This window comes from Zonotrichia leucophrys, chromosome Z, assembly GCF_028769735.1.
Source record: "Zonotrichia leucophrys gambelii isolate GWCS_2022_RI chromosome Z, RI_Zleu_2.0, whole genome shotgun sequence".
Taxonomy (NCBI): domain Eukaryota; kingdom Metazoa; phylum Chordata; class Aves; order Passeriformes; family Passerellidae; genus Zonotrichia; species Zonotrichia leucophrys.
The window spans coordinates 36759638-36782797 of record NC_088200.1 but is presented as its reverse complement, the minus strand read 5'-3'; the positions used below and the strand labels follow the sequence as shown (position 1 = coordinate 36782797).

Sequence of the window (23160 nt, the reverse complement as noted above, 5' to 3'; positions counted from 1 at the left end):
ATCTTTCCCAAGTACATTCTTTGCTCTTTGCTGTGTCAGTTCTTTCAGTTAAAACAGTAATGGAGAAGTTAAAACAAGCTGCCAGTAAGCTAAAGTCACTTGTATGGGAGCCATGCCTTCATTCAGCAGTTCAAAAAGTGGAAACTCTGTGGCCACTCTAGGCAACAGAGTTGGGGGAGATAGCTGGAATTGCTGAAAAAGAATGTGAAGTTGCAAAATTCTGTGTGACCTCCTTGGGGCAGAGATTGCTGTGTGGTAGTGGTGCCTGCCAGTGGGACGATGTGTTTGGTTCCTTGTGCACCTCCAGTGGAGACCTAGGCAGCAGGAGAAGGTGATCCACGGGCAGTCTGAGCTGCGGCAGGCAGCACAGCCAGTGCAGGGCTCTGCGGGAGGAAGTGAGATCTGGGGACTGATGGATACATTTGAAACGTGTCAGAGTAATAAAAGAAGCCAGAATTGGCAAAACGGACTAATCATCCAAAATGATTATGATAGTTTATGGTCATTTAAGTAATTTTTTTTGCCTGGTGATGGACAGATTTAATAGTTTCCCAACTTTCTTTTGACTTTTTCTGCCTGACATGTGTTCAAGTGGGAAACTGCCTAGCACAGCAAGAGATGAGCAGAGAGAAATGTAACTTGCCCCACTGAGGTGGGACTTCATGGCTTTCAAATTAGTTTGGCTGTAGTATTCAGCCCAGGGGCATCTCTGGCTTTTTCTTTTGTTCAGGTTACCATGTCTTTTCTCTGTTTGCAGCCCTTGGTAGTTGGCAAATACACAGACAGTCTACTAGAGGGAAAGACTAGAAGCAAGCAGAGTAGTAGATGAAAGGACACAAAAGAATCCATTCTTTCTTCCTCCCACTTTGTTTTTAATTTCTGAGAGTAATTTCTAAAATAGGAGACTGTATCCAGCCCCCTCTTCCTTTTGAGCAGGAGTTGGTGTGTATCTGAGTGAGGCGCAGCCTGGCCAGAGGCTACAGACACCGGGAGTGGAATGTCTCCTGGCCTCCCGACTGGATCTGTCATGTAGTTAGTGTTTAGTCCCAGTTTATTCTCTTTGTATTACCAATCCCTCAAAATTGCTTGCTTTACAGGATGCTTTTAATGTAAACTAGAATTCTGAATGGAGCTGTTGTGCAAAGCTGTTGTGCTGCTTTTCTCATAGAGAAGAAGGCTGTAAGCACTGAAATGCAAATGGCAAATCTGTTCCTTTAGATCTTTCATGTATTGTAAGCAGGAGGTGACTTCTCTCTGTGGTTAAAAATATTTTATTGGTTTTCCTCTTGAGGGATTGCCGTCAGTTTCCTCTGGAAGGTAGCCAATAAAATATTCTTTGTGGAATTTCTCTCAGTCATCTTAGTATTGCTCATAACATAAGTGTTTGTCAGTCTTTGATACTGTTCTTGAGTTTTCAGATAAATGTCATGGGCATCAAATACAGTTACTGTAATTTTGATTTTTTTTTTTATAGAGTATTAATTCAAATGAAGTTGAGACAGTGGAAGGTCCAAAAATGCCCTGCAGTACAACACGCTTTGTAGAAGGTACAGTGTTTTTATTCCATAATGTTGCAATCTTTCAAAGCTGTAGAAAGTTGGCACATTATATATTTATTCAGAAAGATTGTGTTTCATATGGTTTTAGAGACCTGTTAGTACAGAACAGTGGAATAGGTAAGTCATACATTACAAGAGTTTTGTAAATCATGATACTCCCCACCGAGCTTGGTTTTCCAATGTCAGACTGAAACTGTTCACAAAATATTATGACGTTTATAGTGACTGGAAAAGCCTTAACTGATTTTTTAAGAGCTAGAAAAATGTCAGGTGATTCCAGGAGAGGGCAGTGTTTAACTGAATGAACTCTCCTGCAAATTCCAGTAAAGCCTAATAAGTTAATAAAGATAGGAGCAGAGTAATGATTTGTACGGATAGTTCTGGGATCCGGCCTAGACTTCTTAATGTGGCAAAATCCTCATTTGTTTGCATTAGATGTTCACTATTTTGGTGAGCAGTTTACCTCTGCAAGGATTGTGGAACTGTTCTTGCGGGTGAGAATGCTCTTTCATTACCAAAATACCTCCCTGTGTACCTCAGAGCAAGCAGACCTTAGAGCTGAAGAGAAAATCACAAAAAAGTATCATTCTTCAGCATCAGAAGCATGAGGCTTGGGGGTATATGATTCTTAGGAATGAATTAAAAGTTTTTATCAGTTACCCATCAACCTTCCTTGAGGGCAGCAGAAATCTGAGTACTTGCACAAACTGCTGACAGGACCAGGACCTGATGCAGGGAAAGAAAGGACGGGGACTAGTTCGAGGGGCATCAGCAAGTAACTTCAAGTGAATGGGTAAAATAGGGACAAAGCCATGAATTTAAATATATATGCTGGCATTTCTAGTGCTGAAAAATAGCTTTATACCCAGTTTTTCTGTCCATCTTCAGGCATCAAGTATTCTGCCATTAGAAGTTAAATTTGCAGAGAAATAATAAACAGTTGTTAACAGTTAAAAGCTACATATCTGTTATTGTGAGTGCAAGTGAGAATTTATTGTATGGGTTTTGTGAATGACCTTGCTGATGCAGTGTGAAAATACATTTACTCTGGGTGTTCACCTGAGCACTCCACTCTGATCAGGGTGGTCTTTATGCTGCTACTTGGGGATAGAAAGTGAGTGGCCTTCATTGGCAGTCTATATGTGGCAGTCACTTGGCCAGTGTGACTTGTAGGTGGTGATTACTTCTATATTTTCCACAAAAAGCAGCTTTAACTTGGTCTGACTTGCACAAGCAGAGTGCAAACATCAATGGGTATTCATAGCCCAGAGAGAGAGTGAGAGAGTCTCCAGTTCAGGACATCTACTCCCATTTTGGATTCTGATAAGCGCCAGAGATATTTGGCATAGCTATATGTATTTTCAGTGGAAGCTGTATACTTTTGTGCCTTCATGCATCAGAGTTACTTTGCACATGTTTAAAAAAAAAAATCATTTCAACACCTTGAAAAGCAGTTTGTAAGTATTGTAAGTACATTTTGTAAGTATTCAGGACCAACACAAACAGATTGGAGTAAACATGTTGCATGTTCTATGCTCTGTGATACCTACTTGTAGACAGGAGAAGTCTATAACTACTGTTTGTATGGTGTTAGTCAACAAAGTTTTTTCATCTTCTGGTATTTTAATATTTAATCGGTTACCATATTTCTGCAAGGCAGATTGTTTTCTAACCACCAAATAAAAAAAATTAAAAATCACTGAATGGTGGTTACTGGTGACTAGTGGCTTGTCTTAAAATTTCCATTTGCCAGCACTCAGGAGATCAAAAGAACTTTGTTTCAGATTGAGTTAAAATTGTTGCTGCTGGAAGCAAAATTATATGAAATTATTGTGCTTTTTTACTACTTTCTGAGTTGCATGCACTGAACTCCTTTATAAAGCGTCTGCTAAATTCAGGATTTTATTTTGGCAGACTCATGTCATGAAAGTATCCCCCTCAGATTTTAAAACTGCTGCTGTTCCAAGAAGGAGTAGCTACTCGCTCCTAAAGTCAAGATCAGCAGGCCTTTAAAACCCCATGCTATCAGAACCCCTCAGCTGTTAATGAGAGGAGGCTGATATAGCCAACCTCCTCCATTTCTTGTGAAATGCCATCATATGAAAGCAGTGGGTCAGTGTAAGGTGATGCTGCTATCTTGATCTCCAATGGCAACTTAAATTCAAATATATGGAGCGATACATTCTCCTGACAGGATGCAGAACAAAAAGTGAAGTAGGTGGTATTTTGGCTAAATTTGTACTTTGTGCTTTTCTTTTCTCTTTTCTGAGTTTGAAATTCCATGGCTGTGAGTTGACTGAACACTGTTACTAAGAATATAAGCCAATTGTTGCTACAGTATATATTGTTTAGAGAAAATGGCTTTTTATTTCTGACAATTGTGGAACTGGATAATAATAATAATAATAATAATAATAATAATAATAATAATAATAATAATAATAATAATAGTAATAATAATAGTAATAATGACAAGTGCATGTCAATACTGGAGAAAAATCTTCTCATGGAAGCTTTAAAGTAGGTGTCTGCACTTACAGAAGAAATAGTCTGTTCCTACTAGCTGAAAGGTGGTGTCTGGAATGTTTAGTTTGACAGCACCAGGGATTTTGTGTTCTGTGGTTGTGCTGTATTAGAATCCAAGGGGAGATATATTCATGAGTGCTGCAGGAGTTTAATTGAAGAGGGAGGATTAATTCAAAATGAATCACTGTGGTACTGATCAGCATGGACCCAGTCCTAACTCCTGCCAGTGTCCAGGTGCCCTGCCGAGGTCAGGGACAGCAGCTTGCAATGGGCACATAACTGCATCTCAGAACTTGTGTGATTTAGGTAATGGGCAGCATTCTTTGAATTGTTTTTTCCCAGATGTATTGATAGAACTCTTTTTTTTAAAAACCTTGAGTGTATACTTTGTCCAATGCCAGTAAAGGTCCCCAGGCTCCATATACCTCAAGGCACCCTATGCTGCCCGCTGAAGCATGCTTAGTTTAACTGTTTGCTTGAGCTGGAGAAATGAAGAGGATGTCTGAAAACAGATATGAACCTAGAGTTGAAAGATGCAGTATAAAATGAAGCATATCTACCATGATGACTCTATCTGTATGATTTCAGTATCATTTGATTTTGAAATATGTTTGCTAAACAATAATGTTCCTGGATGCATGAATGAGGCTTGTGTTCATTTACATTCCTGTATCTTTGCTGTTTCACAGTAGTCCTTCAGGCTGCATTTGTACAAAACTTGAAAAGTGTGGAAGGTGTTTTTTTTGGTGTTGCTGTCTCCTTCTCCACATCCCTTGGAAGAAAATATAAACAAAAACCCAAACAAACAAAAAAAAAGAGCGACAGTGAAGATATTTTTTTACTTTTTGGGTTAAAAATGCAAAGTCTGATTTCAGAAAATGCATGACATCCCTGCAGAAGAAAAGCAGAGTTCAGCTGCTCTGTGGCATTGGTGTGAGGCACAGTCCTGGAGCTGTTGATTTTCTGAGTGTGTTGGGGGTTAATCAGCCCAAACATAACCGTGACAATAAAATAGCGCTTGTTGTGCATCCAGCTTGCATGCTGCCCACGGGATCGCTGCTGCGGGGAGATGCATGGGCTGCCCATGTCCATTGTTCTGGCTTGCCTGTGTGCTTCTTGTGTCCCCTTTCCTATCTGAAAAAGGAGAGAGACCCGCAGCAGAAGCCGAAGCAGACCCAGACTGAATTTCCTTGTTATGAAAGGCAGCAATCTTTGCTCTTGCAGGTCCTCTGAGCTTGGCTTCTGATGAGTTGTCCCAGGATGATACAAAGGTACAGATTTCTCTTTTTACCAATAGCTAAGCTTTATTTAGGGTGAGAAGCAGCAACCTCTGCATGCCTATCTGAGCTAAGAAATAAGATCTAGCCTGCCAGGCAACACTTCCTACTATTTCTAGGCTGCAGGAGTAGTTATGTATGTAGATTATAAGTATTTGAAATAACCTATTATGTAGTTGTGGGTTGGAATGCTGGGTTACAGAAGCAAGCTCTGCTTTTGGACCAGAAAGCTCTTGTGTTTATGGTGAAGCTTAGTGCCTTTAGGGAGCTGGCAGCTGCCAGTTTGGGGTCAGCACCAGACCTACGTCCAGGGTAAGTTTCATCCTTCAGACAGCGCGGTTCCTTACATCTGAGGAGTTAGTCTCTGAGGGAGACTTTGTGGGTAGCTGTGAGTCCTTAACAGGATGCAAATGTCAATAATGCTTGATGCAAAAAAATACTGCATGTTCCAATTGTCATCTACTTGGAGGTATCTAAACAGCTTAGGGGAGAGACCAAAATATGTGAGAAATGCCATTACATCTGTGTTTGTGTCAGTTGTACTTGATCTCTAGTCTTATATTCTGCTTTTTATTTATATGTATTTGTTTACAAAACTAGAAAATCTTTGTCTTGGTATTTCTTAAGTACCTTTAAAACAGGAGCTTGATTAGTACCTCTGTGGGCATGACGCTAAAATAGTAATTTAGATTAAGAGAAACAAAATCTGGTCAAACCAGGTAAATCTAGTAAAAGTGATATCCATACCAAGTAACTACTGCTGTTTTGGGTTCTTTTAATAACATTTGAATGTAGTGGAATGTTGCTGAGCTGACATGTTAGGTAATTTTTATAAATGTGGTGACCTCTTTAGGCTTTTTTTGTTTGGTGTCTTGGATTTTTTAAATTTTTATTGCCAGCTGTGAGGGAGATTGACCATTTGTTTGGAACTCACATTTTGGAATTGTAATCTATGACATCTCAGAACTAAATGTGCAGCATGCACACATTTTGGAGTCTATCCTGAAAGTGTGTGTTGGAGCACAGTGTTGCAGCTCATGAGTCTTGCTGGGGGGAAAAGATTCTGGTCCCATACTGATTGTGTCTTGTTTTGATCTAGCAGAAAGAATATAATGAACCTCTAATTAGTGAATTGAACTGTGACATTTCTATAGGTATGAACAGCTCAGGCATTAGAAATATTTCTAATGAAATATAAAGAAAACAGCAATATATTCTAAGATTAGAAATATTTCTAATCTTAGAATATATTGCTGTTTTCTCCATAGCACTGTATATTGGCTATAAGCCAATAAACTTTGTAAGAGGCTGAAAATCAAGTTTGCATAAGAAGTAAGATATGATTTGTTCTCTTCTTTGATTATGGTTAGGATTTGAGTCCTTGGAGTTCATTTGCATGTGGAAGTAGCATGCTGTATCAATTGCATTTATGAGAATGCCTAAATTGAATAGTACTTGAACTGAACTATGAAGGCCTGTAGCAAAGTTTGCAACTAAGCATAAATACAGTACAGTGTTTGTCTTCAGAAATATAGCTCACTTTTTCTGTTTCTAGCCTTTCCAAGACTCTGGGGTTCCTTCTAAAGAAAATGAAGATAGTGTCTTGGTGGCCTTAGAAAGAAAGAATTAAAAATTTTTACTTCCTGAAAACTGCTGATAGGAAGTGTTATGTCAGCTACACACAAGACAGTTTCTTGTAAAGATGTGAAGGTAATTGACATTGCAGAGTAACTTGCTGAAAATCAGCCAGTTGTATCTATGTCAAAGAGGGAAACTCTTTTGTCCCTGGCTTACATAGATGGTGCATCCAACAGTACTGTGATACCAGGACTTTTCAGTAATGTGTTAGGTGTTGTAGGAGCAACCACCTTGAAAATAATATCTGATGGAGAAAACATATGTGACTGAAGCCATATATGTGACTGAAGGCAAAATAAAGGCTGTAGAAATATTTAAATGACACAGCGAGTTGTAGGTCTGGTAGGATAATATAACCAGCTGTGCTAGACAGCACATTTATAGGCTGAAACTCCACTGGAAAGGTTTTTTCGAGCCTTGTGGAAAGCTACAAGAGCAATAGACAAACACGGGCTCTTGGAAAGCACAGCAAGTTGGAAAATATAATAAAATAAAAAATATAACTAAGCTCTGCAAGTGGGAGCTGCCACTCTGATGTCACTGGCCTGTGGTCCCGTGCTGAGCTCAGAAAGAGCAGCCCAAATGGAGGCATTCTGTGTGCAGATTTTGGTGCTGCAAAGTGAAGATTCACTTGGTGTGTGCCGAAAGGAAGGGGATAGATGTGCATGCATAGGGGGGATATATGTTGGAGGGAAATGAGCTGACATAAACTCAGAGACAGTTCTAAGATAAGAAGCTGGCAGAGTGTTTTATTACCTCTCACTAAATCAGCATTTAGTTATCTCTTGTTTTAGTAACAGTTATGCCAAATATCTGTACATCAACTATTTGATGATGATTTTCTCACTGTCCCATACAGGGAATACGAGAGCACCATGAAGGATTTAGGACTAGTAGCAAAAGCCCTAATATTCACAGTCATTCTAATTTTAGTACTTTTGAGAATAGGACACCGTACCACTCTTTGCCTTGCTCAAAAATGCAAGGTATGTGTGATGTTAGTGCCCATGGGTTCAAATCTGTTTTGTCAAGCAAGACCAAAGTATTGGACTGTATCTCAGTGTAGGAGTGTGTGGAGCCACTGGGGAGTGATTATGGTTTGCTAATATGAAAGCCACATTTGCTCTGGTCTCTGTTCCAGCTATACCATCTGGACAGAACATGAAGTAATTTAGAAGCTGACAAAGTACAAGTTCTCCACCCTGAAATGATAGCTGATATTTCTTTTTCTTACTTCTGAAATGCTTTTTCCTTCTAAGGCATCATTTGCACAGAATTGCTTGTGACAGCTGAAACAGAAGCCAGGCCCTCTGGCTTCAGACCTGCTCATTCTCTTGTGCTTGCTTGGGCAGATGCATCAGATCCTGAGTCCTCTTGGAGGAACAAGCAAGTGACTTTGGCCATGGTTCATACTGTTAGGAGTGGTATAGTGCAGATTTTTAGAGGAGCTAAGCGGGTAAAAAGAGTGGTGAATTTGAGTATGATTTGAACAAGTTTTAGGTTCAAAATTTGATTTAAATAAATTTTATAAGGCATCTTATTTGCATAAAAGTAAAATTATAATGTGTAGATATACATATACGTGTTCATACATGTGTGTATATGAAATGTATCCTCAGCACAGGATTATCTTGTATTAAACTAAGAAAACCTCCTTGTTGTAATGCCTATATGAGAAAGAAGCAACCCTCTGTCACCCTCTTTATCTTAATTACTTTAGAGTGTGTTTAAGGAATTGACTTGTTTGTGGAAAAACTGCAGTGAAATCAGTTCTACTAATTTTGGAAGTCTCTGTAACTGAGAGTTTGACTGCCCTGTGTAAGGACTGGAGCATGGATTTGCTGCTGGCCCTGCTGTGAGCTGTCCTTGCCCATCTCCGGGTTGTGCTCTCAAGTTGGCCAAAACACTCATTACGTAGACATCCAGTGGGAGTTTGCCATTGACCTCAGCGGGGCCTGAAAGGCTTCCAGTGAGCACTGTGCATGAGATCTGATGGGGCTGGATTGCAGGCTAGGGAATGAGTGGACTGTTGGGGGTGCAATAAAAAGTAGAAGCGGGGTGAGATGAAGAAGGATGGAAATAATTTGGTGACAGCCAGAAGTTTTTAAGTTTACCGAAGCTGTGTTTACTGGTTTATGTGAATGTAAAAATCAGCATATGTTCTAACCTGATTCATTTAACCATATTGCTGAATATCAGTTTTCTTACCCTGAATTGTTTCAAACTGTTCTTAAAAAAAAAAGTTTGCTTGGCAGTGCTGTTAAATGGCAGTGGTTTTGGCAGGAAAAGCACACAGTGGGGGATAAGAAGAGAAATTCAAATAGTTGTCAGTGGGGGAGAGGGAAACAGCTAAAGATGATTGAATGAAAAAGAAGGAATAGAAACAAGCAAACTCTGGCATTTCACTAGTAGCTGGATGTGCAAATCAGAGAGTACTTGTAAAAGTGAGAATGTGAGTGCTCTTTGAATGGGGGTAAAGTCCCTCACTTCTGTTTCTCACTCCTTTTCCTATGTGGTTCTTGCTTTAGAGATCTTCACCAAAAAGTCAATGTTGTCATGGAATGGTTTTCATTGGAAGGGACCTTTGAAGTGACTACTGGAAGGGCTGTCCTGTTCCTGCTCTCTGTGTTCTTCCTCAACGTCCCTTTCAAGCATGTTGTTCATTATGGCACTTTCTCCACAGAGTTTGGGAAGTGCCTTTGCAGAAGTGCTTTCAATGTTTGGTTGGGTCCTAAAAGGGCACCAACACTCCCTTCTCCCTGTTTTCTTCATCTTTGGATTGGGACCTGGCTGCCTTAGGCACCAGGTCTAGTAGTGAGTCTTGTAGTTTGGTTTTGAGAATTGTAGTTCAATTTTTGTTATGCAAAATGTTTCTCATCCTCCAGGATCTCCGAAGAGCCCCAGGGATATCAGTCCAGGGGGTGATGGGCCAATAAGAAGCCAAGAAGATGATGAGTTTTGGGTTTGCACCATTTAAGAATGGAAGGAGTAGGAGTAGGGCACAACAGGATGCTAGACCATACTTAAGGAGAGGCTGTGGGGAGATGCTCCAGTACTAGTCACACCTGCCCGTGTTCTTTCCCCTCTTTCTGTCTCCTTTGGAAATTGTTACAGGTCTGTTTTATGTATACAAGAGAAAAAACTGCTAAACAAAACCCAAAACCAACCAGCCAAACCTCCCTCCCCACCCCAAAATGGACTTTTTTCCTTTTTATCATTTAAGGTAAATGTGCTGGAAACACTGTGAGAAAACCAATATCTGTAGGGAAGAACGAATAAAAGAAATAAATGGAAAGCAACAAAAAAAGGATTTTTTTCCCCTTTCAATGTTATGCATGTGTTTTATTGCCAGGATTTGTCATCCTTAGAATCAGCAACCCTGTATGTACATTTTGGGAAAAGTCTAGGAGGTGACAGCGGTATGCTGTCCCTGCTGGGCATGTAACAGTGTGAGCAGAGCATGGGTTTTTAAACATTTTTAATTCCTTCCTGTTCTTCATAGCTGGTTGGGAAAGATAATGTTCACAGGGCCATTTGTAAAACTGCAAAAGTTTCTCTTTCCCATTAAGAAAAAGTGACCCAAACACCCAATTTTTCTTCCAAGGAAATAAAGCTTTCCCCCACATCTCCCCTAAACTTCAGGAAGGGATGATGATGACAATTTTTAAAAATAATTTCCATTATCTCCACGTTACATTGCCAAAAACTTAGTAGTGTCTGTCTCTTCTATTCTGTTTGCTCTGCCAGTGATGAAAAACTCCTGGAAGCCATGTTTTGCTAGAGATGAAATTACTGATGCCAAATTTTTGGCAGTTCACTGGCAGTGTTACCAGGCAGCTACAAAATATTTTTAGTAGAGTCTGCCCTTTGATTTTCATGATTCCACAGAAATTCCCATTTAACCACAGATCAGTTTAAGGAACAGAACATAATTGCCATAATGATCTTCTTTTCTGTATACCAGTGGGCCTGTACTGAAATATGCAGAAAAATCTGGTTTCAGTGTTGCTGTTTTGTTCTTTTCTTTGGTTAGATTTCCTCACCATGGTGGGTAAGAATTAAAAGTGGTATTTTTTTTTTTTCTTTTAAGATAGAAAAAAGCATGGTCCTGCTGTCTGGAGTTCTACCTTTGTACATTTTTTGTTATGTCTTTAAATTTTTTATATTTTGTTCTTACTGCAGTAATATATTTTGCTCCTTTTTTGTGTTTTTTTTTTTTTTTTTTTTTTTTTTTTCTTCTGGGGTTTTTAGGGCAGAATGTTTGCATTTGGAAGTGTTTGGAGTCAAGTGTGCCTGTTTTGACATTGGAACTACAGGAAATAATTTTAGGGTTACTGATAGGTAAGAGTGAAAGTTAGTGTGTTAAGTGTTGCCTGTTTGAGACAGTTACAGGGGTTCTCTGATTCAGGCTGTGCAGATCTTTTCTGTTTGCAGTCCTTTTTATGTTCTTCTGGCAGCTTTCCATCCTATCTTTGCTTTATGTATGCTTTGACAGAGGTGGAGTGATCCAGAATAGCATTTCTAGTCCAGGACCTGCAGACTTCCGCTTCAGTTTCTCTCCTTAACAGATTTCTCACAAGACTTTGGGCATGTCACTTATCTTTTCTCTGCAACTCATTTTTTCCTGAAAGTAAGAGGACTATAGAGAGCAAGCTGACAAAAAGGCACTGCAGTACTTGGATGATTGGAGATATGCAAATACTCAGATTGGTTGTGCCAAAGAAGTTCAGTGTGTGGTAAAGGAAGATTTAAAACCCCTAATTTTTAGTCAAAAGGTAGATGATTTGTAAGTTGCAGAGAGAAACATCAACTGAAGAAAATTGCACAGTTACCACTGCAGCTAATGATGGTGACAGCTGCACTCTGGCATTTTGGGCTGCAGCTGTGCTGCTTCTTCCACTTTGCAAAATCTTCGCATGGTTCCTCACATTAGAGGCATACCTTGGGGTTAGTTTGTCACAGTACTGCCAGCACCACCAGCCTTTGAACAGCATTTCAACATGACAGTAACGTATTTCTGTAGATAAAAATATTCACATTTGTTTGGAGTGTCTATGAACAATGGTATATTGAAAACTGCAGAATAGTTAAGAGCTGCAGAAGATACAGAAAGTCACATTTTCCTGGGAAAATTTTCCACAGTTCAGGCTGTGAGCCTGAACTGAGTTTAATTAAAAAGCTAGGGAGAAATCTGGAAGAAGCAGCATTAGGCATTGAAACAAACTTGTTCTTGTTGCTTGGAGTTTCCCCCACTCTTGATTTTCTGAGGCAGTATAATTCAAGCTAACCTCAAAAGGAAGAAATAAAGGAAGAAAGAAAAATCAACACGCTACAAACATATGGTTTCTGGCTTCCCAGAACTTGTTCTATTCCTCTGCCTAAAATCCCAAACAAATTTGCTCAACAAAATAACCCTCCATAAAGGCGCTTTTAAAAAATGGATGTTTTAATTACCTTTTTTTCAGCCTGTCTTCTACCCAGTTTCATTTCATGCTAACATAAATGAGCAATCTGGGATGTATCTAATGTCAAATTACTCTGTAAATGTGAAATATAACCCAAAAATAAATTATGAAGTAAACAGTTGTAGCCTTGAGAGTGCACACAAAAAAACATTTCTCAGCTTTCTTCCTCCGCAAGAGGCAACCTTCCCTTGAAGTCTTCCCTGAAACACAGAAAATTTGATTTTTGATGAGGTGGGTGTTTGGTGAACTTTTTGGCATCACAGTCTGCCCATATGAGTGTAGACTCAATACCCAAGTCACTGCCGCAGCTTCAGTAGAAGCGAGGTCCAAGTCAAACTTCGGTTTGCTTTCACATGGCAAATGTGAGGCAATATGCATGCTCCCTGTTCCTGCTCTCACAGGCCTCCATGGAGCTGAAACCAGGAAGACTAATCCCTTAGTCCTCCTGCTTTTGCAAATAATCTCTTATTTTCATCAGGGAGCTTTTCATCAGGATACTGAACAAAAAAGTGACGAGCTTTCCACCCACATTTGTTCTGTGTTTCCCAGCTAGTCTTTTGATCTGAATAGATACTGGACAAGGAGATCATTTAGGCAAATTATCTCTATATGTGCTGTGCTTACTGGTTGTTTCAAGAGTCAGGGCATACTGACCGCTGCCATGTGAAAGTAGTGTTAATGAGCTTCTTATCCTTAATCGAGCTTGCTTGCTACCTACAGTGATATTGGTGTTTTATAAAAAGGATATAAAAAAGAAAATATCTGCCATCAGCCATGAACCAGACATCAGAAAGGTCTGGGTTGGAGGAATGCTGTGAAATCCTGGCAGCATGAGTGAACTGGGCAACACAAAGAGTCTGAGACAAAACCCAAGATTTTGTGTGTGCCCATGGCTTTTTGGAGCTATGTTGAATCAGTACTAGGCACAGGTCATGTTCTTGCCTAAGTTTTGTAAAAATATTGGGCCTTTCTCTATCCCAGTCTGGCCAGTGTTTTCCAAGGATCTTGGAGTACTAGTACAGTTTGTGCAAAGCCATTTTTTTTAAATTTGTGAAGGCACATTGCTTTTTAGTTTATCAAAGAAACAAGCCTGAAGTCCCACCACTTACTAACTGCTGCTTTTCCAAAGAGGTACCTGTGGCTAAGACCCCTTTGTAGGAGAATGCATTATTCATGGAATATCACAAACATCATATTTTTATCATTTATAACAGTGTTATTCTTATTATAGGTGTTCTAAGTGTAGTTGTCACCCTGCTTTCAAAGAAAGCAGTAAAAAAGTAGCCTCAACAATTAATTTAGTAATTCACATTAAAATTAGAAATGTATCTGCTGGGGAATAGTAAGGAAGTTGATAGAAATTTAGATAGCATGGTCTTCTCTCAGTCTGGATGATTTGCTGCAACGCAGTGATTCCATGTGCCTTGTCTGGGAATGATAAAAAGATATCACTACCTTTGGAAGTGGATAGATAACTGCCTTTGGAAGTAAATGCAATTAAGTACAAATACTTCTGGACTGGCAGTCCAGCTTAAAGCAATCCAGAAAGCAGTGTGCACAAATTGTCTCTGCTTTTCCTGCAGCCTGCCATGATTGCAGAGTGTTTCAGTGAACTTGCTGTGTCTTAGAACAGTGCTTTTGGAGATGGATAGGATGCTCTCAGCAGAGTTTCTGTGAAGGCAGCAGCTGCTCTGTATTCTTTCCAGGCTAGTGTCCAAAAATTGTTCAAATAAGTAAATGAAAACTTGACCCAATTTCTAGTGCTGTACTGTTATCTTATGCTTTTCCTTCTTATTTCTGTTATCTGTCTACACAAGATCTACAGAAGATCTACTTGTTACAGTAAGAGGTCCCAAATGGGTATGAGTTTTATCTTCAGCTGTTTGAATGGAAGAGTGATGAACAGAGCATGAGGGGGACATGTGAGCAGGAGGTTTATGGGCTGGCCGTCAGGGCCGTTTAATCTCATGTCAGAATGTGTCTGGCTTTGACACCTAAGTCACCCAGGACTGTGCTTTTTCTGGGAGTGCAAATTCGGCTGCTTTAAACTTGTAGTAGGAGAGCAGGCTCTGTGATGATGAGTGGCTATGATCCATCATCCTGTTGAAACCTGTGGCTTCATCAGGGTTGAAAGCATGGAAAACAGGCATATACCCCATTGATGTGTATAAATTATGAAAGGGTGGGTGTCAAGAGGCTCTTCTCATTGCGACAGGTAATAGGACTAGAGGCAGTGAGCAGAAACTGATGCGCAGGAAGTTCTACCTGAATTTGAGGAAGGACTTCTTTACTGTGTGGGTGGCTGTGCACTGAACAGATTGCCCAGAGGGTGTGGAGTCTCCTTCACTGCGGATACTCAAGAACCGTCTGTGCTCAGTCCTGTGCCATGTGCTCTGGCATGACTCTGCCTGAGCAGGGAGATTGGACCAGCTGACCACTGTGGTCCCTCCCATCCTGGGGTTCTGTGATTCTGTTTGCAAGGAAAGCATGCAGTGCAAGAAATTCTGTGTTCTTCCTTCCCCTGCCCTTCCCAGCTCTGATCCCCTCTGGGTGATGCAGTGTGGGTGGGCTGCCACAGGGTGCTGGAGAGGGAGAAGGAGATGGAATCCACCAAATACTGCCATGACATTGGGTAGTGGTGACAGAGTGGACAGAGACTGCCTGCATGGACCATTTGAAATCCACTGCTGAACAGTTTAAATCCCAAACTGCTTTGTTACTTGTGGGAGACCTCTGCTTGCAAAATAAGAAAATAATGGGTCAGTTCCCTAAATAAAATGCCTGAATCTCCCATCAGAAACTTAGCAATAAGGAGCATCATAAAGAATAGGTGAATGAGGTTATCAACTAAGATCTCAAGGATCTGGACTTAGTCCTTTTTTCTTTAGTGATTGGTTCATCAATGATTTGGGAAAGGGAGAGGGAGAGAATAGTGATGTGGTGAAGCTTTTCTAACTATTCTTGTATAGACTTCCATAAGAAAGACTCTGGTCTTTACTAGAGAAGAGAAATGGTAAAACTCTTGTCTGTGACAAGCCATCTTTCGAGACATATGAAGATGTTGGCAGCCACAGTCTGCATAGCCACTGTGTCATTGTTGTGGGCTAATAAGTGTTACAGTTGGCAGTTGCTTGGTGCCTGGCATCTGGTTGGTAATGTTTTCATTTAGTTGCCTTTTTGCTGAGTCTTTTTAAGTCTAATGTAGGGTAAAGCAGATAGTTTGTGTAGGTGCATTGTCTGATCCTCTCTGTGGGAAGATATGCTCTAATTAGTAAGAACAATGGAGTGAAGAAGGTAGGGAAGCGATGTGTGCCTGTGGATCACAGAGACCAGTGGTGGAGATCACCTAACCCTTTCTACTCCATTTTATTTGTCAGATGCTTTGATGTACTTTGGGAAAGGATTGCAGGCTTCACAGGGCCTAGGACAGAATCAAGCTGGGGGAAATAAATTTCATTGCTTATACCAGAGGAGACTATTCCCAGAGCAAAGTGAACAGGGTGGTTTTGGCAGAGCTTTTGTTTAGGTGGCTCTCATTCTACCTGTGTCCGAAAGTGACCCCCTCCTGCTCTGTTTGTGGTTGTTATCCACATTTTCCATCCTGTATATGTCTCTTCTCCATCTGGGGAGGGGGTGGTGGCTCAGGGTTGTCCCCTTCTGCTCTGCCTGAGAGAGAACTCTCAGGCAGCTAAACCAGCTGTGGTTTAGCAGTGTGTGGGGACAGGCAGCCCACCCACTTGGTACCATAGTGCTGTTCGCTGCACGTGCAGGGAGGCAACAGTGCTCTTGCAAGGAGTCTGCGGATGTGGTGACATTCCTTTCCTTCCTTCCGTCTTGCCGTGAACCACAGGAATGGTATGACAATAGACAATACACTGTACTATCTCTGAAAAACATTTAGATTTTATGAATGTATTTAGGTAAACAATGGTTGAAAGAATTTAAGGCATTACATTATTTATCAAAAGTGTTAGCTCTAGATAATACACATAAACCCTCATAGTTGTTCTTTATCTTCCCATCTGTATCTTGGTATATATTATGAAAAATATTTTGTCAGTGGAAAGAGAGGTTAATATTTTCCAGCTAAAAGCACCTTTTATGTCATAAGCGGTCAGATCTCTTCAGTAGCTGCCTGCAAATGCCACTGCTTTGGAAGGAAGGAGTGGCAGGTGAAAAGTGGGTTGGATCACCCTACAAAGTGCAAGAAACAAAATATTTTTAGTCAAAGACTGTACGGCAAAGCCCTTCTTTGTGGCAAAGAACAGCATGACATCTTTCATGGTTGCATAAAGGAGTTTTACAAATAAGAAAAAAGAAGCCTTTCACAAGGCCCAAACAGAGCAAGTAATGTGAGTGATATTCTATTAACCCTTCAAAAGTAGGGGTTAAGGTTGACAATTTATCTTCAGAGTGGCATTGACAAATTCTTGTGCAAGGTCCTGTTCAGAAGAGGTTGCAGTGTACAGGTGAAAAGCCTAAGACCTTGGACAAAAAACAGATGTTAAACAGCAGGAGTGCATGATCAGGGTTTTATCACTGCTGAAATTTAGTTGTTGGATTCTCTGAGAATTATGTAGTAGGGCTGCTGTTGAAAAATTATTTAACAATCTTAATTACTTGTTTTTGTTAGAATGTTAAATGAATGCGGCTTGTTTAAGGAAGGTAGGGTAGGCAATAACTGAGCAGTCAGTGCAAACATTTCTGCAGTGTACAGAGGTCATTCAGGAAAGTAAATGTCTAGGCATGTAAAATATTTTAATGCCATTAAATACATTGGCTGCATTTCCTCATGGTGAGTGTTTTGTTCAGCTCTAGTCACCCCTGCCTAAACTGAACAGAAGTCTAGAAAGGCCAATGAGAGTGAGTTCTTTTAGCTGAATCTGTAAGTGAAAAAGCCAGATTTGCAGAAAATATTCACAAATGAAGGTATCACAGAAGTAAGCAAATTTTACCATTTCTTGTAAAACAGAACAAAAGAATAATTGATGAAATTGAAAGGTGAGAAATTTTACAACAGCTCTCTACATTTAAACTGCCCTTTGTCCATGGAACACTGCCATTTGTGCATGTCTGAAACGAAAACTTTTATTCTGGTTGGCATTAAATATATCCAATGAGCCAGACAGCACACTTGTGTAGGGAAAGTCACTGTCTAGAGGGGAAATCTTTGTTGGAGCAGTTGAGAAGGCTTTCCTTGATACGTTCTGTGCTCTCCATTTCTCAAACTGTGGCCATGGTGGGAGGCAGGCGAGTGCCCTGGGTGGTGTGCAGGTGGGAAGGGCTACGTCAGTGCCTGCGTTCCTGTATGCCCAGGGGAGTTATCAGTGCAATTTGAACCTGACATTCCAGGGAGTGGAGATATTTTGAAGTGGATGCTTAAAGCATGGATTTATATCCTCCCTGTATTTTCCATTGTCTGTTGTAATTCCCTGGGGCTGTTAATTATACATATAAATCAAACAAAGTCTCTGAGAGTGTCTAATATTTAAAGTGAAAGTCTAAGGCTTCCAGTGTCTGGGGTGAATTATTCTTTTCAGGCCTAACAAAGCTGGCAGAACTTCAGTTAAGGGAAGGGCAGAACAATGATGTGTTTCAACTGTGTTTTATGTAATTTGTGCACTTTATGAAGGGCTTGTATAATTATTTTATCCCTGAAAATAGGATGGATATTTTTCTAATGGGTTTTGAATTAAATTTGCATTTGAATTGCATTATTTCCTTCAACAAATACATTGTTATCTCTGACTGAAATGTGGATCAAAGAATCACTTGAAACATAATACAGGAGTAGCGCTGCCGACCCTAGCAGACTGAAAAATAATTGAAGTGAAGTAAGGAATGTTAACAAGCTCAAATGTCATCATCTTCCAAAACCTGACATTTAAGCTGATCCACATTCCCTCTCCTCCTTTATGTGGAATACAAAACCACATACATTGTGGGGTAACTAAAAGAAATGTTTGCTGGAGTTGGTTAAGAAACAGTGGTCATGTTATTTTTGTATTAGCTCTTGTATAGCCACATATAAGCCTGTTTGAAAAAGATGTAGTTTGTGTAGCGTAAAGATGTTGGGGGAAGGGATAATGAGTTCCTACTGAATACTAATTGCCTGTGAGTTGTTCGGGGAGACTGTATAAGAATGGAAGATTTGTTGTAAATTAGTCACTAGCTGTATTGTGCATTGCAGTGAGGTTAGACCAGAGCTGTAAAGGTGCCAGCTCTACAAAATCCTGATGATTCACTGTCTAACTTGGTGATTGTGTGAAGGAGAAATTAGTGTGCAGACTAAATATTATTGGAAAAAATGCTCCTCTAATGACAGTGTAATCTTTCTTCACGACACTTAAGTTTAAAGATCATTTGAGCTAGAAAGATGGGAGTGACAGATTTTGAGTGAGTTATCACTGCTTTTCCAGCTGCAACATCCCAAGGTCTGCCAAAATTATAAACGCTGAGAGGAGGGGTATTGCTCTGGAATGATATAGAGCCCAGCAGATTGATTAGTCCTCATAGCTTGGTGTTCATCTTTGGCTACCTTAGTTTCAGCATTTTGCTTGACCTTAATTTGAGATCTTCTAGCCCCCACTTTTAACATGGAAACAAAGCTTTGCAATAGTTTATTTGCTTTTGAGAAGTATTTTCTCATTCCTTACTTGGCTTCTATTGTTTTCATTTGCATCAAAATGGAAAGGTGAGTTAATGATTCATTGGCACACAGTGACCTTTCAAATAGTTCTGGACCACGATGCAGCAGCTCAGCTCAAAGCTCTCATACTTCAACCTTCTTGCTTCTGCTTTAATATTTGCAGCCCGATCTGTCTACATGCCTGGACGCCTGAAGAGAGCAAACATTTACAGCTTCTCCCTCCCCTGTGTTTAGTGGGCAATTCGATCCTTCTTTGTCCATTCGTTTATTCCACATTACTCTTAGGCTTGACTTGCTGTTGAGAACAACAAAGTGCAACTTTGGGAATCTGCTCTCTGTTTATTTAGCACAAAAATGGACTCAGACTCTGATTCACCTTTTAATTACTCTTGGCCTTCCTTACCTAAAATGAGGATTCGAAGAAGGGCATCCAAACCAGGTAGAAAAAGCTATCTTCTTTTAAATGACTCTTGCTTTACAGCTCTGACTCCTTTTCATTTTCTGCTTCTGTGAAGGTGGCTCTATAAACTGCTTGTGTGAGGTAGATTTTTTTCCTATCAAAAGTCCATCTCGCTGTTTTTAATGCCTTTTTAGATAATGGAGTTGCAGTTGTTTAAGAAAAAAGAAAGTATTTTTTCTCCAGATTATGTACTGTTCTTTACGATTGTTTTTATTTCTTTTCTCTCTTAAAGCTTTTTTTTCCACTTCTTGATGTATGTGTAGCTCTAACTGAACAATTCTGACACCCTGGAGCTGCACGGGACGGCAGCAGCTGAAAAAGTTCTGCTGGTTGCAGTTATTTTCACTTAGGGAGAATTTGGCAATTCAATTATGCCTTAACAGCAAACAGGTTTTTGGGTTTTTTAAAATAATTATGAGAAAAAGCAGACCAGAATGAAGAGAAAAATGAAATGGGTCAGTTACTGTCTTTGCACAGTTAGACATTATCCTTCTTTGTGGAGAAATCTTTGGGAGGTAGGGATTATAAATGCTGTCAGTACGGGAAAGGGGGGTTTTAAGGAGGCTCAAAGACACTGACTGGTAAGTTTATGTAAGGAAAAGCTATGATTGGAAGTTTTAATGAGGAAAGAAAAATTTTTACTACATTTAAAAGGAAAAGAATGAAGAAAAGAATGGCACAAATATTATTTATGCTTCCTTTCTTAGAATTGGGAGGGTTTTTGTGTTTCAGAAAGGGAAAAAAACAAATCAGAGAAGTAAGATGCATCAGTGTCATTAAATACAGTAAACTAAGAGACTCATTTTTACACAGACTGAGACTTTGACCTAGCTTAGAGTGGAAAATGTGTACAGAATTCATGTTTTAATGTGCAAGGCACTTCCTCAACTTTTTCCTTCTTTTCATGAGGAAATCCAGTATTTCCCAGCTGCACAGGAGTTTCTGCTGTGTGTATGAATGCACATGCAATTTGCAGAGATGAAATGAGTTGCAAGTTGCAGAGTATGTGTTTACTCCATCTCAAAAGAGGGCTTGTTTTATCTGTAAATGCTGTAGCTGTGTTCATTCACCTTTGTTTAGACAGATCTTTTTAAAATACTTGACCAGTTGTCAAGCACTGGATACAGATGTGGTGTTTGTGTGTTACAGTATTGCACCTTATTTTCCACCCCTGCTAATAGTATACCAACACAGTATATACACTGCTGACCTTATATGTGGGGTTGTTGGAGCAAGAAGGTGCTTTTGGGTACCTGCGCATATTTCAGTGGCAAAGTTCAAGGGTTTGTTTGTGCTTGGCTGATTGAAATTCTGTGTGTTGATGTGGTGGGAGAAGTGCCTTTGCAAGGGGAGAGCAGGCTCATGATCTAAGCACGTGATCTGTGTTTTTTTCTGCAAGTGTTTGAACGTGACCAGTTGATCCTGGCGCGTAGGTGTGGGGCACCTAGCTTATGCCTGCATTTCATTCCTGCAGGGCTTCAGGTCTCAGTGAACAAGAGACTTGCAGTGCCTGGCAGGAAACAGTGCAGGGTTCTTCCAGACACTCCACAAATCATGAAACCTGTGCTGGGTGCTCCAGCTGTTCTGGACCATGGCATTTCAACTGCCACCCTTCCTCTCTGGAACATCAGGCTGTTGGTATCCTGACCTAGGGTTGCTCCTCTTGGGAGGCCGGGGAGCTGCACAGACTGTCCCACTCTTCGGAATGGAGAGTCAAAGTTATCACACATCACTTCCCATCATGTACATCAGTGTTTTCACGTTTTAAGGCCCAAAATTTCATCGCTGCTCAGGAACCTTCAGACTGTGTGTTCAGCCCCTGCCCTTCCCTTGAACTCCTGGAGTCTGTCAGGAGCCAAGTGCAGACTTATCTTCTTTGGGACATGCATTGCAGATTGCCCCCTCCTGCCGAAGTTGCTGGGCATGGAATATTTAAAGGGTAATTAGGCTATACAGAGAATGTGAACATGACTCTGTCTTAGTGATAGGACTGGGGAGAGGATCTAGGATTTTCTCCTTGTTGCAAGACACAAAAGGTATTTATTTTGTTATTTTATGTGAAATTGTCACCAGGCATATTCCTTGCACTGCACAGTCCTACCTGCTCAGAGACAGTGACTCTCTCAGGCTTTTTGTGAGCTTTAAAAACCTTCAGTGGTGCTGAGAGTATCTGTCTCTGATAAGTCTGTCCTACCGCACTGGGAGGTGGGAGTTACACACTGAGTTCGCTCATGCAGAGGTGTGAAGTGAAACCAAACATCCCATATAATGGGAAAGTTTGTTGGGTTTTTTGTATACTGTTCTATAAAATGAGACACAAATTTATTTCTGTTTGCATATTCATTTGTGTAGTAGGTAAGGAGCCTTCTTCAGGGAGGGAGTCAAGACTGTGAATCTTATGTTGAAAACAGCCACATTTAGGTGAGCCCACATTTAGATGAACAAGACCAAAAGTCAGATTGACAAGTGATTTTATTCTTAGTGGCTACTTTGGGATAACATCTTGAACATGTTGGCATTATTTTCCAGCATCTATATGCCTGATCCTCCTTGTTTAGTCTACAGGTAACACAGTGCTTTAGTTTCCACTTTGTAGATTTAAGACAGTTAAACGTTCATCCATGAAAATAGCACTTCAAAGCCTACCTCATTTTTCCTCCATGTAGGTTTATTCTCAAGTACTTGCTTAATTTTGCTGTCAGGAGAAGTTGTGCTGTCTGAATGAAGGCCTAAGGAACCTCAATTAAGAGTGCAGTTCTCCCCCTGAAACTGATTGTATGGCTCATTCTGTAGATGTGCATGTTACTTCAGTTGGACCTCTGCTAGGAACTTCTTTATAAAAATGCAGGTGACCTGTTTTTAGAGCAGTAGTTCTGCAGTCCTACATGACCCATGCACTTAGCTGTCTGTATTTTTCCCTGACTTCCAATTATACATTAACCCCTGCTCAGATTGCTGGGGGTAAATGTGATGAGCTGTCAGAAAACTGTTCATGGTATTTAGAGAAGGGAATTTGTAATTTCTTTCCTGGCTCTTGGCTTGGTCATGTTGATGTATTTAAATGCTCTTTTATGTGTGTTCTCCCATGAAACAAGTTAAGTTTTGATTTTTGTGAAAAAAAAATCAGTGTTGTGTTCTTGCCATTTTCTGACACAGGCCATTCAAGGCTATATGTTTTCTTTCACCAACATAAACCATGTTTTTAATTACTGCTATGATGATCTTTAAAGTTACAGTATTTGTATAAACGTTGTGGCTGGCAGAATACACAGAATTTGCTGTGTAACTCTACAATACTAGAGAAGATGTAGAGAAGAGAAATTGTGCTTAGTTAGTCTTTGATCAAGGTCTTTTATTTTACCCATGTTTGGAGATTATTATTTCCAGCATGACATCTAAATAACATGTACATCTATCTTGACTGTTTATCAGGCAGATGGCAGAGAGCCACAGGGTCTTCTAAAGAAGGCATGTCTTTATTCTTTTTCTGTGATCACAGAGTAGAGCCAGAGGGTGTTCAGTTCTGGCAGAAGGATTAGCTTGTTGAGCTGTGCTTGTTAGGTTGTTTCGGTAGCAAAGGTAATTC

At 40.2% G+C, this 23160-nt stretch overlaps 1 protein-coding gene across 14 annotated transcripts in view; it reads left to right on the top strand.

The window, feature by feature from the left end:
* ARHGEF28 (Rho guanine nucleotide exchange factor 28) overlaps positions 1-23160 on the top strand; it is a 117820-nt gene that overhangs the window by 35966 nt on the left and 58694 nt on the right. For 8 of the 14 annotated variants that reach the window (XM_064735929.1, XM_064735930.1, XM_064735937.1 and 5 more), the window contains one exon: positions 1475-1547. The exons of 4 other annotated variants lie outside the window; for them this stretch is intronic. In XM_064735929.1, the coding sequence (XP_064591999.1) occupies positions 1475-1547 (73 nt within the window). Of the gene's footprint in view, positions 1-1474; positions 1548-5309; positions 5357-6917; positions 6963-19468; positions 19554-23160 lie in introns of those variants that run through there. 2 more of the 14 variants (XM_064735938.1, XM_064735931.1) reach the window with 2 other exon arrangements.